Source organism: Buceros rhinoceros, unplaced genomic scaffold, assembly GCF_000710305.1.
Source record: "Buceros rhinoceros silvestris isolate BGI_N320 unplaced genomic scaffold, ASM71030v1 scaffold3195, whole genome shotgun sequence".
Lineage (NCBI taxonomy): Eukaryota > Metazoa > Chordata > Aves > Bucerotiformes > Bucerotidae > Buceros > Buceros rhinoceros.
This window is the reverse complement of record NW_010412185.1, coordinates 45999-60712: the sequence shown is the minus strand read 5'-3', so window position 1 is coordinate 60712 and position 14714 is coordinate 45999. Positions and strand designations below refer to the sequence as shown.

The 14714-nt window shown below is 43.2% G+C and overlaps 1 protein-coding gene across 1 annotated transcript in view; it reads left to right on the top strand.

The window, feature by feature from the left end:
* Window positions 1-14714, top strand: part of MAGI1 (membrane associated guanylate kinase, WW and PDZ domain containing 1) — a gene marked incomplete at both ends in the record, with an annotated part of 151246 nt that overhangs the window by 93173 nt on the left and 43359 nt on the right. Inside the window, 4 exons of the mRNA XM_010136289.1 lie at window positions 2096-2302; window positions 4499-4709; window positions 8186-8268; window positions 11502-11540. Of these exons, the coding sequence (XP_010134591.1) occupies window positions 2096-2302; window positions 4499-4709; window positions 8186-8268; window positions 11502-11540 (540 nt within the window). The remainder of the gene's footprint in view (window positions 1-2095; window positions 2303-4498; window positions 4710-8185; window positions 8269-11501; window positions 11541-14714) is intronic.

Genomic DNA, 14714 nt, shown 5'->3' with positions numbered 1-14714 from the left:
TCCAGAAGAAGTAATTTCCTCCTCCCTATAAATTATGCATCAGTGTACACTTAAGATTCTGAAATGATGAACAGAAGATGAAAGCATTGCAGAGTGTTGCTGCTCCTATGGAGCTGAATCCACGACGTTGTATACAGGCTCGAACACGCCTTGTTAAGACAAACCTGCTCGTGTTGCTGTCCTAGTACTCCGGCTGTAAAAGCGTGGAGGTAGGAGCTTCTCTGACTTCTCCAGCCTCAGCTCTGTAAAAGAGACTTTTTCTCCCCTTGGGAGGCAGTGAGGGGGAAAGGTAAAATGTGTGTCCGATGTGGTCTTCCCAGACCCAATCCCCCTTGCTTGTGATGTGTCTGGAGAACTTCCAGAGTTGCAGGTCGAGATCTATCAGTGTTGGGATGTGCACAGTCCCTGTGGCCGCACCCTAAAGCTGGCAACACACACAGCTTGGGGGTGGTAAGGGACTTAGGTGTCTAATGGGGAAGGCAATTCAGTCAGCTAAACAGGAGTTGAGATAAGCATCTAGTGCTTCCAAGCTGAGATAAGGACGTGTCATTTTGAACGTCACGGGTGTGGTGGCTGAGCAGTATGAAATGTGTTGGGTGAGCTGGAACTCCTGTGTGCAGCAGTGGGGCAGGTCCGTGCAGAGGTGCTTGGCTAACTAAGCTCAGTGTCACACCTCAGTATGTGAATGATGTTGTTGGCTTCTGCAACAAATCCACATCCGTATGTATAAAAATAAATGGAAAAAAATCTTTTTTAGCACAGATGAGGTTTTTAAGGTACCTTTGCACATATCTGTCTTTGGGGTCTGGTTTCCATCAAGCATAACATGGGGAGTGAAGGGCCTTGTACCCCTTCTGGGGGATGGATATTAGATACATAAGGTAATTATGTGCTGAAAAATTGAAAAATAAGGATTTCAGGTTATACATAGCTTATGGAGATAGACAAAGAAAATAATCAGATGTACGTGTGTATTTTAGAGAACAATTTTGTGTCACTGCCGCCCTTGAAGCTATGTGCGTGCAGCCCCACATGGGTTTATAGAAAGCTATATGGGAGAGCAACCTTTGTATTTTGTCATGCCAGAGAGTATAGGGAGAATTTCTGTGTTCACCATTGGAATCTGAAGGTGGCAAATGAAATTGGATGATAATTATATTAATATATTACATTAATAATAATAATTCCAGACCTGAGGTTCCTGTGGAGCATTTCAGGACAAGTCAAGCACTGCTGTGGCGTTTGAGGCGATGTGAAACAGGAACAGTGAAATACCTTCAAGCAGTTCTGGCATCAATGAACCTGCACTTATTCTGTATTTCTTCCCTGGTCACTTGAAATGACAGTGAAGCATCCCAAGCTCTTTGCACTGTTTGTATCACGTCTGGTGATGGCTGCCAAGAGCTGTGTGTTTGCATAACTGTGGGCGCGTCTTTGTCCCTTCGAATTTTGCTTTAAGGTCTGGTTGTTCACTTCTACCCAAGCTGACCCAACTGCTGAGGAGGCCTTCCTCTTTGAAGAAAGCCCTGCCACGGGGTACCTTTCCTTTTCTCTCCTTTGACAAAGTTTTCTTTTAGAGAGAGAGTAGTTTTTGCTTTTTAAATTGAACATCCATCCTACAAGAACCTGTGTGCTAAAGCAGGCCATCGAGCCTTTCATCACTTCTCTGGGTGATAGCAGTCATGAATTTTTTATTTTCTGCAGGGCTCACTCCAGATCTGCCACAGCATTGTGTGGGTGCACACATGTAAAAAGGCTACTAATTGAAATTCAGATGTAACGAGATGAAGTTTTGCTATTCACTGTGGCTGCTTTTTGTTTTAGCCCTTGTACGCTCAGTGCACCGAAACAATGCAACCGTTGCTTCTCCTTTTAGATTCAACAAGAGTAACTTAGAAGGCAAGAAATATTTCCGTGTCTGCTCTAGAGATGAAATATGCTCCCCCCACCCCCAAATGGGAATGGCGTATGTTAGTTTATTTTCTTACTTGTGGGGAGAGACAGATTTTGATGGAACTGAAATTAAAATAAAATAAAAATCTTGCTGCTATGAACTGTTCCCTTTTGAAGATGCAAATGTGTTTCTATTGCCTAGGTAACTATTATGGAACGCCCAAGCCTCCCAGCCAGCCCCTCAGTGGGAAAGTGACTTCCACCGATGCTTTGCAAAACCTGCAGTCTGGCTCCAAGCAGTCAACTCCAAAACGAACCAAGTCTTACAATGATATGCAAAATGCTGGCATAGTGCATACAGAGAATGAGGAAGAGGATGATGTACCTGAAATGAGCAGTAGTTTCACAGGTAACACAAAAATATCGTGGTCCGCCAGTTAGGATACCATGGGGAAGGTTTTTGGAGGGGGGTTGTTTTTAATGGGTTTCCTGCAAAGCTGTCAATCCCAGACAGAACTAGCCAACACCACCTGAATGGCACGTGTCCAGATGTGGGCAATCAGACGCGCAGTTGTGCGTCTAAAATGGCCTTGTGGGATTGAACTGGGTGAGAAAAACTGGGGAAAAGTTCAAATCCATTAGTTGCAGAAAGTTCTAGGAAGACTTGAGCTATGGTTGACAATTATAAACAGTATGAAATGGCTTAACCAGGATGACATTTGAAATTAATTATTGCTTCCTCATAAATATGATACCGTCCTTTCCCCTGAGGTACCTGGCACGTACAGTTGCTCGGTACTCTTCTCCAAGGTGTCTTCCACCAAACTGAGGGCTATTTGCTGCAGGAGTGAGGTCTGAAGCATGGGTCCAAGCTCACTATTTTGTGAAGGCCTTGCTGAACACAAATCGCAGTCACAGGACCTGATTTTAGGAAGGAACTGGTGGGAGATGCTGTTTAACCTCCTTGCTGCCTGTCTCAGTTTGGTGCCCCTGAACTAACTCAAGCAGCATTTCTCTTCCTTGTTTTCCTTCCCAAGATGAAATACTGCAAGATACAGCCCATTTATCACAACGTTACCACTCCCTGGCCCCTTGCCTCCATTAAATGGGCACAGAATCAAGACAAGAGTTATTTCTCATAGATCGAAACGATTCCTTATGCTTATTTCACATGTAAGTGTGCTAGCCATATGACAACGCTCCTGCTTCCTTGGAAGACCTCTTGGTGACTTGTGTTTTCCACACTTTGGCATGTTTACACTTGCAGTCTTAAGCTGCTGACGATTCATACATGCTTCTTTATATTCTCAGCTTCTACCTAAAAATACCAAACCCCATGAAGGCTAGAAAGCAGGTGGCTGAGGGTTCTGGTGTAGTCTAGATCTTTTTCTTTTCTCTTCTCCCGGTTTATTATTTTCAGTATCTTGGCTTTTTCTAATGGCAGCACACAGACTAGAAATAGCGCAGGAGCTGCGGTTAACGGCGCTCCCTGAAAAACCAAGGCTGTGGGCTGTGAGTTGAGGAGGTCTGTGGTCTCTGGTCTGGAGAGCAGAGGCGAGGTCTTGGCTGTGAAGCCCTTTCAGTCCCACTGCTTGGGGACTTGGCAGAGAGTGACGCTGACCTCGCTGTCTTTTGTAGTGTGTTGCTTGCTGTGTGTGCTGGCGGCTGCTAATCTCAGGTGATTTGGAAGTACTGCCAATGATTTTCCACACCTGCATGAACCAAACAGAGAAAATCCCTTTGGTAGACACAGGGGTAATTTCAGAATTTGTCTGTTGTTGCCAAAACATCTCTGTGAAGGAGTTAGGAGCACGGACCTGGTTTGCAGTGAGTGTTCACTGTGATTAGGGGGGGAGGGAATGAGCAGCAGTGTTTCATGGATACTGCTCCTAGCTGCATGTATATAAGCATCAAAAACATTTCCTTAGAGGAAGAAGGGCCAGCTACATCATAAAATACTCTTAAGTGACTTTGACTGGAAGTATACAGTGATGAGCTGTGGAATAAACCTCCTCAGCCAGCCAGAACAGGCACCAGTGAGCAGCACCAGTGGACACATGCTGAAGTGCTGATAATTATTTTAATTTTTGATTTAAAAAAAACTGCATTGCACTAAAGACGTTCACCATTAGCTTGTTGACTTTGAGCTTCTGGCTGCCTTCTGCACTTGTAAAAATCTCCCCTTTTGATCATTCTTCAAACAGGAAATTTTATTCTCCTAATCCTTGTCCCACAGTTGGCACTGCGGGAGTGAACTTGTAAGCCTGCTCCAAAGCCCATTGAACTCATCTACATCAGTGAGCCCTGGCCTCAGACAGCTTGGAAGGCATCGGTACCTCAGCAGGGCCTATTAGAGCGAACGCAGTAGCTGATCACAGCTTCTGATTTGCGCTGGCAAGGGTCTGGCTGGCAGAGTGTGTGTGGGCAAAGCAAGCTCGTCCCTGCTGGCAGAAAGACTGCAGAGTCGCTGCCCTCGGTTCATCTGTTGCTGTGTCTTGCGAATTAATAAGCAAGGAGAGGAAAACTCTAGGGATAACCCTGGAAAAGGAAATGGGGGGAGAAAAAGACTGATTTTCAATTTTATTTGTGCTTGTTTATTCTACAGCAGAGTCTGGTGACCAAGACGAGCATAACACGCATATCGTAAGAGAGACAGCCCCACCGTCCACGATTGATAGCCACACCAACGTTCCCACCACGGAACCATCTCAGAACCTCCCTCAATACCTACCTCCTTCTGCCGAGGATAACCTAGGTCCTCTGCCGGAAAACTGGGAGATGGCCTACACCGAGAACGGAGAAGTCTATTTTATAGAGTAAAGCACATTTTTGTTGTTCTAATTCCATCTCTCTCTCTCTCTCTGGGCATAAGTAAACTTCCACGGATGCAGTTCATGCGTGTATGTGTGCACATTAAATATTGAGTGTATGCAGCTATGTTGCAGAGCCGTAAGTTCTTCCCTGCTTCTGAAGGGGTTTTGCATTTCCTGATTGGATTAACATCCAAATTACTCCTGAGTTCAAAGGCAGAGGGAACTGCTAGTTTTAGGAGGGTAGTTACAAAAGCAAGAGACGCTTATAAAATATGGGCCAGTCATTTTCATGGGTGGAATGAAAGCTCCTAATTGAAAGGGCTGAGGCTTCGTTTCTGGAGCCTGCCTCTGTGCATAATGCAGCAGTGAGAATTCCTCCAGTCACGTGCTCAGGCATTAGCGGAGCCAGGGAATGGACTTTGTGTGTCGTCCTCTTGTCAGAGCAAATGGCCCAAACGTGTTAACATGCTCCAGTGGTTTGCAGAAAGCGTAGCTCAGTGCAAAGTAGGCACAGTAAGTTTGGAGAAGTATCTCGTGCTCTGCAGTGTTTGCCTAAGAGCTGAGTGCTGTCAGCAGTTTTATGATGACATTGATTTTTTCATGCCATAAATAATAGTCTCTAATTATACTTGTCTAGATTTATTGAGATATAGGAGTAACTTATAAAATGGGACGTGTTAGTGGAAGAGATTTCTTGCACAAAGTTTAGCTAGACATTAAAATTCAATTTTGAAACTCAAGCCCTTAGCTGCCAAAGTGGAGGAGGGGAGCGAGGAATTGATTTTGGATCTGATGGGCTCTTTAATGTGGTCTTGAAACTGAGATGCTCTGTCTGGGTACCAGAAACCAGTGGCCAGTTAGTACAGAAGACCCCCCTCTGCTAATGCTGGATTAGGGCAGTAAGGGGAGCAGTCCTGCTCCGTCACTAGGAGAGGGGACTTCTGGACAGGGCTAAGGAAAGGTTCATCAGAGCAGGTTTTCCCTTGGCTGCAATGGCAGGGGAACACATCAGAGTGCCAGAAGATCTGAGAAACCGGGAGGACTGAGACCACTGCAGTAGCTTTTCACCAGTGGGGAGAGGGCAGCTGTAAAAAAGGCCGTTTTCCAGGGCACTTTCAATTACCTGAAGAGGCTCCACCAACCCCCTGGCATAAGCCAAACTCTAGAAGGCACAATGCAAATCTCATCAGCTGCATATCAGATGAAACCGAAATGGGTTCATTATCCTGAACACGGTATTGTGCCCCTCATTATGTCCTCAGGGTGCCTCATTCATTGATGTGCTTTCTGGCTTTAATGTATATAACACAGCCTGAGTAATAACCCAATAGCTTGCCATTTTCCTCCCTGGAGGAGGCCAGATGATGAGCACTAAATGCTGCCCAAGCAGACAGTTGCTCCTTTTTTTGTCCCCATGTGGGCTCCTGCTCTCCTTCCTTACAGATGCTTCAGCCAGGGCTTCTGCTGCTGCCACCAGTTTCCTGAAAGCCAATCCCCGTGGCTGCTGTGTTCTCTGGGCATGTGTGTTCTCATAGCAGTGCAGCACTGTAGCACCTGAAATAATTTGTTAGACCTTTTGCAGGAGACTCATTATATCTGGTGGGAAAACGTAGCCTGCATACACGGCTGTCTGTCTGACGTGAAACTCTGGTAGCACACCAACTGCTCCCTTCCCTGCAGTGCAGATTGACCGTTTTGAGGATACATACACACAGGAGGGGATTTTGTGCAAGAATGTGTTAGTGTGGATGCAGCACTGAGTGACTGCAGATCTATTAATTCTAAGGACACCCTGAGCCTAGAAACAATTTAGTTTGATTTGTATCAAATTAAGAGAGCAAGCTAATGAGCTGTGCGGACCCAAGCTGGCTCAGATGTCTGTACCGTCATCTACAGCGCTTTGGGTTATCGAGGCAGGGTGCTGAAGGGAGCAGTGTGGGAACATCTGAGCTGCTGGAACAGAACCAGCACAGGTCTAGTGGGGCCAGAGCTGCAAGTGATCCTGATGTCTTGTAGCTGAAGCAATTTGGCTCTTGAGATACGTTCCTCTGGTTCTTTAATTGGGGTTTTCATTACCTGAACTGTCGCAGTCCCTCATTACCCTGCATGTAGATCTGTGCAAGTAACAAGTCTAACACAGTCCTGTCCCTCCGAGTGTACGATCTGAAAGGCGTTTAGCTAAATCTTCTGTGCCTCAGCAAACTGCACTGTTGTGAGCCTTTGGTTAGCCAGGCAAAGTTGCAAGAAATATGTAAATATTCTGTTGCTCTCCTCCCATTGCCCTCTTTCTCAGCTAGACTGCAGTCTTTCTTATTTATAACTTCTGGCAGAACCCTTCTGCTTTATTGCTGTTAATTTCCTGACTTGCTGAATTTCTGCCGTTCTTTTTTCTAGTTGGCAATTAGTTGCTCTGAAGCACACAACAGGATTAAACACATTTGCTCATCCTGCCTTGGGAGGGCTGGGTAGTAGGATGTGAAAACAAGGCCCTTTTTATTTACACGCTCGGATCTCGGGAGCAGGGCAGTCGCCTCTTCTTGCAGTAAAATAGAAGTTTGCTGGTCGGTTGTTAGTTCCTCAGAGATCACAGCCCTCATTGCAGCCCTTCCAGCATGATGAGACTGTTGTGAGGCTAAGGTTAAGTTTGTAAACCTCTCTGAGACCTTGAAGGAGAAGTAAATAGCATTACTATGGTATCGAAACTTTAAACTGTTAAGCAGTGTTAAAGGCTAAGCTAGATAAATGACACCTCAGGGGACCGGAGGTCTTTGCAGGTTGAGTCTAAGATGACATCAGGCTGTAGAAGAGGCGTTATGTTACAAGGTTGTCCATGTATGCAAGTGAAATGATGGGAGAAAATAATTTATAGAAAAATGTGTTTTAAGCCTGTTTACTATGCAGCCTTCACTGCTGGGACTGGCATCGTGGTACTGTCAGGGGACTTGTAGAAAGGAAGAGTTGAAAGTAAAGCTGTTCAACTTTCATCAAAGGCTTTGACTGAACATTTTTATTTGTGTAATTAAAAAGTTTTCAGTGGAAATTTTGGTTTTGACTAGTGCTTGGGTCAAATCTCGGTAAGTGTCAAAGGTCTTTCACAGGACCGAAGATCACTGCATGGTTTAGGGATTCTGATTTTCATCAGGAGGCAAATGGCTCAGAGACAGCTCCTGGAATTGAGAAACAAACCACCAAAGACAAAAGTTTGGGAATGAATATTATAATATCGCAGATTTCATGTACATCCTTCCAGTCAGGAATGCTGCTTTGGATGTTCTGTTTTCACCTTTGTGTTTTCAGTGCCAAGGTTCTTGTGATTTGGTAGATTGCTTTGCAAAACATCAAATCGTAATGCTTTTTCTCTTGAAGCAGAAGTATGCCTTCGGGTCTGTTGAATGATAAAGAGGATCTATACTTTTATGTCACTGATACTTCAACTCTGCTTTATTAACAAAGGTCATATTTCCATTTTTGGTTTCCAGCCATAACACAAAAACAACATCTTGGCTAGATCCACGGTGCCTGAACAAACAGCAGAAGCCTCTAGAAGAATGTGAAGATGATGGTAAGTGACTGAAAGTAGTGAAATAATAATGTGTTTGGTCCATTTCTAAGTAGCTTTTTTCCTCTCCTTTTCCCCTTTTCAATAACCTGTGTTTAGAAATACTTCTTTTAAAAAAAACAGGTTCATTAGTAAGTCCATAGAGATGATATCTGTGTTGTTGTAAAATCACTGTCTGTGTATGTAAAACAGTCGTTGAGATGGCAGATAGTTTAATGAAAGTCAAAGATGTGCTAGAAGTAAGAGGCCTCTTTTTGCAAAAGCATTTGAATAGTCACTGATGCTGAACAAGACTCGAAGGTTTCTAACAAGCTTGCTCCTTGAATCTCTGTGTAGGAGGAAAGTGACTGAGTCTCTACGTGCTCCCATCATATTACTCTTCAACCACCTGCTTTACACGAATTGAAAGAGTTATGTTGTTATTTCTTTGAGCAGAAATAAGTCAATTGTTTCATTTCTACTGTTAAATTCCAACAGTCCACTTAGTGTTATGATTGCTGAAAACAAATTCCGTTTGAAAGTGTAGATTATTGCCACTGAAAATTGATGCTGTTGTGATTTTGTATTCCTTGAGATGTTGGAAATGCAAGCCACTGTCCAATTAGAGCAGCCAAATGCAACACTGTTAAAGGAGCTTCTTTCCATGCATCCTTTAGGAGATGCTGGACGAAAAAGGGAATCATTATGAAAATAACTTCAATGTTTGGGAAACCCTGTGTGGAAGTTTTGGTCTACTGACCAGTAAAGGTGATGGTAGTCTAATGTGTAATTTTGGCTAACACAGTGCTGTCATGGTAGACGTTTCTTAAAAATGGCAGGGTTTACTTCATCGGTGCTTTCCTTGTAAAATTAGTTTTCATAATACGATTAACCTCCTACTGATGTGAGTCAGCTCCGTAAGAACTATGATTTTGTTTCAGAAAAGGATCAGTCCCTTTTCACTGGTAGGTTCCATTCTGGTCTCCAGAACTGCTGTTACTATTCTTGCACGTGCAGTTTTTTGACCTCTGCTTCCTTTCACATGTGAGAATTTGCCTGTGTAGCCTTTGCTGCCCTGATGGAGGAGCTCGCCAACTTCCTAGTGCACGCTGCAGCATTGCCCCAAGCCACAAGGACGTGTAAAGCCCACGCGGTATTTGAGCGCACCGAGCTGACGCCTGCTTCAGATCCTTAGCAACTGGCGTCGTCTGTCAAGGAGGGAGCTGGATTAATGAAGGCCTTGCTCTGCACCTAAAAATGGATATGTCAGTGGGTAATCAGAACAGGGACAAAATTAAATAAAAGCGTATGCAGGCAAAGCTCCCTCCTCCTTGCAGTTAAGCGTTGCTGACAATTTAAAGAGGAGGTTGCTAAGTCTCAGCATAAGCTTTCCTCTTTGAGACGGTAGTTTTTCCTGAAGCAGAACTTCTGTCCCAGCTTTTCTACCAGCTAGACTCCCCCTACCAGCAAGACTCTGCCCGGTGATGCCAGCAAGCGGCATGTGCCACTGTGGGTCAGTGTGCCCTGTGCTGCGCTCTGAGCCAGGGCAAGGAGCAGCTGGGAGGATAAAAGTCCACAACGGGTAGCTGAGCAGCTCCATTAAACGGTTTTAAGTCTCCTCGCAGAAGGGAAAGTCTTTCTCTTGTCCTCAAGCAATTAGAAAACAAATACTGGAATAATTTGTTTTATTTGGATTAGAAACTTACAGCTTTTTTTCTAGTTAATCAAGTTTATAATTTTGCAGAGTAGTGGCATTTTTGTTTATCATGCTCCTAAAATCAGCTAGTTTCATCTTCCCCCACACCTTTCACTTCATTCACTAAGTCGCTCATCAATGAATATTTTTAACATTCAATAGTTAAACCGGTCGCTTCATAGATGCAGTAGTGCTCTGCACTGGTTTGCTTGGCTGCTCTGATCTTGCTTTGCACATAAGGATAATTGCGTTTCAAAAGACAATGTGAGCACGAAGAAGAGAGAAGGTTGTTTTTACTGCACGGTAGAAGCTGGCCATTTTCAGCAAGGGTCGCTGCTGGGTGTGTTTCCAGTGGAGTCAGTGGGAGTCCTCCTCTGTTTTGTTTGTTGCGTGTGTGTGCACTGAGTTTTCAGGCTCGATCCCATCCTGGCCTTGGTTTTTCTAAATGTTAGATGTTGTTTCAGGTTTGTTTGGGTGCAGTTGCTTTGTGTTTTTTCTTCATCAGGATATGTGTCCCTAACACGTGTTTGGGTGTTTCCAGTTGTTTAGCCTATCACAGGAAATTACAATTCGTATTTCACGCCAATGGTCCTAAACAACTGTGTTAGTAGAATACATTGCAAATAGGTTGTGGAAGTGGTTTTTTAGGTGTCCAGATTTCCCAAGGCAATGCTGTGACACTACGTCTTCTGTTTCTTTGTTTCTGTCATTCCTTTATGTGGCTTATACTTTGCTGTATTAGGTCCAAGATTGTTTTTACCATCTTTGTTCTGGTTTTGTCATCGTCTTTCGTTTTCAGACTGCATTATTATTATTTATAGGCTAAGCAATACTTTAATCTTCTGTGTCACTGTTAACTTATGAATATGGAGCAGATAATGATAAATGGAGCAGCGGCGAATATTGATGGCTTTGTGTCTTTGAAAAATTATGTGATCTTTGTCCCAGGTGCCCTGCTAAAAGTGGTGCATTCCTGTATATGCCTCACCAGTGCATCTGGACTTCAGTGTGGGCCTGTGCCTCCAGTCAAACGACACGCTTTGCTTCACGTCTATCTTAAATCATCTGGGTAGTTACAGTGAAGTCGATTGGACCTTGTATGCACATAAATTTAGGTCCTTTCCTGAAAACCTTGCTACATTAGTTCTTATTTAGATGCAAGGTTTTCCTCTCAGATTTTTTCATTGGTATTCAGGTCTGGCCTTCTGATAGACCCGTGTGTCTACAGAACAGATTACGAAGGTCAGACCGTACAGATCTGAGGGAGAAGCTTCGCTACAGTGAGAACAACACAAATGTATTACTGTGCCATATCAAGTGTGGCATGGAAGTAGCCAATTGATACAGATATTTTGAGAACGCAAGAACCAGTTCTTTCGTTATCTACATTAGATCCATCAATATTCTGATCGCTAAAGTGTGATTAATGGAAAGCCTGGGCTCGGTCTGTAGAAAATTAGTGCCGGTTCTGCTGTTTGCTGTAGGGGTTTTCTTGCTTGGTGCTGGTATCTGAAATTTTCTTTTAATTTTTTCTGTCTCATTTACTGCTCTTCCCTTGGAGAAGAAGGGGTACACACGGAGGAACTGGACAGTGAACTAGGTAAATCATCCATCTCTCGTTTTGATGTTTGACTTCAACTGCACTGTTTTAAGCCTTTAATTACTTTCTCCTTTGTATCATTTTGCATCTTTCCTTTTTTTTTTATTTCAACAAGGCCTAATTTATGAGTAAAACTTTCCTAGCATAGAAGGCATCAATCTTCCCCTAGCTTCAGACCTACAGTGTTTTTCCTACCGATTCAGAGTTTGAAGAAAGCTGGAGAAATCTCGCAAAGTTTGTTCAAAGTTGCTTCTCTTGCACCCTGCAGAAGTCAGGAGCTTTTCCATTGGCATCACTGGCTCCAGGAAACAGCTCATAAGTCAAAGCTTATGCCAGAGTTAAAATCAAGTAGCTAACGATGCTTTTTCAGTGGGGCCAAAGACATTTCCCAGACAAGAGAAGCCAAGCGTGGCTGGGGAGGTGTAAGTGTTACACAGGATGCTTCTGCTGAGCTTGTGAATGAACTAGCTGAAAATTTTGCCTCAGTAGGTGATTTTACAAACAGATGATTTTCAGGGATGCAGTACGCTTTCATTCGCTGTACGTTTTTGTGAAGAACGCTGTCTTGATACCTAATCTCAGCGTGCTCATTCTGTTTATACTGATGGTGGAGGTAGTTGTAATTTCTGTTCAGCTATGCTCTAGTGCACTTGGAAAGCTGAAAGGCAGAAGAGGTTGCATAGGATTTTATTTCTACTAGGTCTATTATTGCTTTTAAAAAGGACTGTATTTACAGTTTATAGTTCTGCCTACTGGAGGATTGTATTACCAGAGAATTAACCTGTGGTTTCTGTAATGACTTGCAAGTAAGTGTATTCTGCTTCCTGCTTTGTGTGATTGATACGGTATGAATAGCCAGCAGCTATGGGTTGGACTTACAACGCTACTCCAGGAACCATTCTTCTGGATAATATGCCTGGAATAATTTCTTTTAATGCAAGAATTTGAAAGAAATGACAATTTAAAGAAGAATGCAGTCCCTTTACTGGTACATTATCATTATGCACAGCTCATACACGTAATCTGCAGCAGGCCTGGTAACATCAGAAGTAGGTAGATGCATACCGACAACCTGCAAAGAATTCCCACAAAGGTTTTCCCAAAGGTGACTTAAAATAAAAGAGAGGCTAAAAGAAAAGCAAATTTAGAGGCAATAATGAAATGGAAATGTTCCCTTCTTTCAGTCTGATATCAGGATCTAGTGCAAGAGAAGAGCTGAACAAATAGATGATGCGGGGAAACTCATTAACTGATAAGCCTGACCCCAGTTCTGCAGACGCTTTCATACACAAGTGTTTTGCTCAAACCTCATGAGATGTTCCCTTTGTTTTAATGCAGATACGCTTTAGTGACCTCACAGCCCATGGATGTGCTGTTTGAGATCTGTAAATGTTGTGGTGTAAAGAGAGACCTTGTCAAATGGAACCGTTGGTTACAGCACTGTTAGGGAGGGGGCATGTAACCTTACAGCCTGTTCACTAACCATACTCGTGGTTAATATAAGCTGGTTGGCACAAGATACTTAGCTCCTTAGTTTATCAACAGATTCTGTTCTAATCATGAAAAAGTTAAAATTTAAAGCGTTTGCACAACTCCTTGTTTTCCAAAGAGGTGTTTTCAATAGGGAGAGTTAGGTCACCTCTTTTTAATGGAAGATTGTGTGAAAGGACACAGAAATTAACCTTTTGAGTAGAATTTGATATACTCTTGGGCAGATCCTCCTGGCCTCACAGTAAGAGCTGGGAATCTGAGGTCATCTCTAGCTGCTTTTCTAGTGGTAGTACAACTAAAATACCTGTAGCTGGAGAAGTTTTTTTTTTAGGAATCCATCTATCCCCTCTGTAGGATGGGAGACTAAACAAGAGCATCTCAGTAGGAATCCATGTGTTTACCCCAGGCTTAAAAGTGTAACATGGGATATTGGTGCAGCGAGTTTGCCTGCTGACAAATACTCGGGACTGCAGAGTACCGCATGGGTGTACCAAAATAAAAACCATACGGGTCACCCAGTCTCCTAGTGATGCAAATGTTTTTGGAAGTCTCATATTTGTGATAAAACCTAATGCTCTGGGTCATTTTCAGTTTGGCAGGAGAGGTAGAGAAGGGAGATAAATAAATGAAAGCTGCTAAGAAGCCAGACCATACAACATGGCTGGTGCAGCGAGTTTGCCTGCTGACAAATACTCCGGGACTGCAGAGTACCGCGTGGGTGTACCAAAATAAAAACCATACGGGTCACCCAGTCTCCTAGTGATGCAAATGTTTTTGGAAGTCTCATATTTGTGATAAAACCTAATGCTCTGGGTCATTTTCAGTTTGGCAGGAGAGGTAGAGAAGGGAGATAAATAACCATACGGGTCACCCAGTCTCCTAGTGATGCAAATGTTTTTGGAAGTCTCATATTTGTGATAAAACCTAATGCTCTGGGTCATTTTCAGTTTGGCAGGAGAGGTAGAGAAGGGAGATAAATAAATGAAAGCTGCCAAGAAGCCAGACCATACAACATGGCTATGGAGAATATTGCCTTTTGCTTTAGAAAACTTGCAGAGGTTTTAGAAGTTGAAAAGCTCATCTACGTGATCAATAAGTAATGTGTTGAAAACTGCAGTTTTGTGTATTGTTACTTGCGAAAACACAGAGATGTGTTCCTTCAATGGAAAGCTGCAGGGGTGGAAAACTGGAAAGGTTTGGACACAATACCATCCTGGGGGTTAGGAAAGTGCTGGTTTTCTGTCCTGTGAGAATTCTTGAAAAGAAAAGAAAAAGTAAAATTTAATACCAAAACCTTTTGTGAACAGAAGAAAAAAAAAAAGGTTAAAATTTAAAAATAGAAACTACTTAATAGTTCAAAAGAGTCAAAATATATTTATCAGGAAAAAATTGTGGAAAAATCGTTTTAAGGCATTGGTGCATTACTTGTCCCCTCTCTCATTCACATTTTATTTTTCTTTCATGGCCAGCTTGGTCTCTTCACCATTCTACTTTCAAGTGTAGTGCAACGAATTAAATGACTGCCACCACTTGTGATTTCCCGGACTGAATGCTAGGTCTGAGTTTAACTGCAGTGGAACTCTAAACCAGTCCCACAGTGCTTCCACCTATGAGACTCTGCTGCAAAACCGAGAGTTCTCTTTGTGAAAAGACTCTCAAAATCAGTCTCTAGGTTTCTAACTC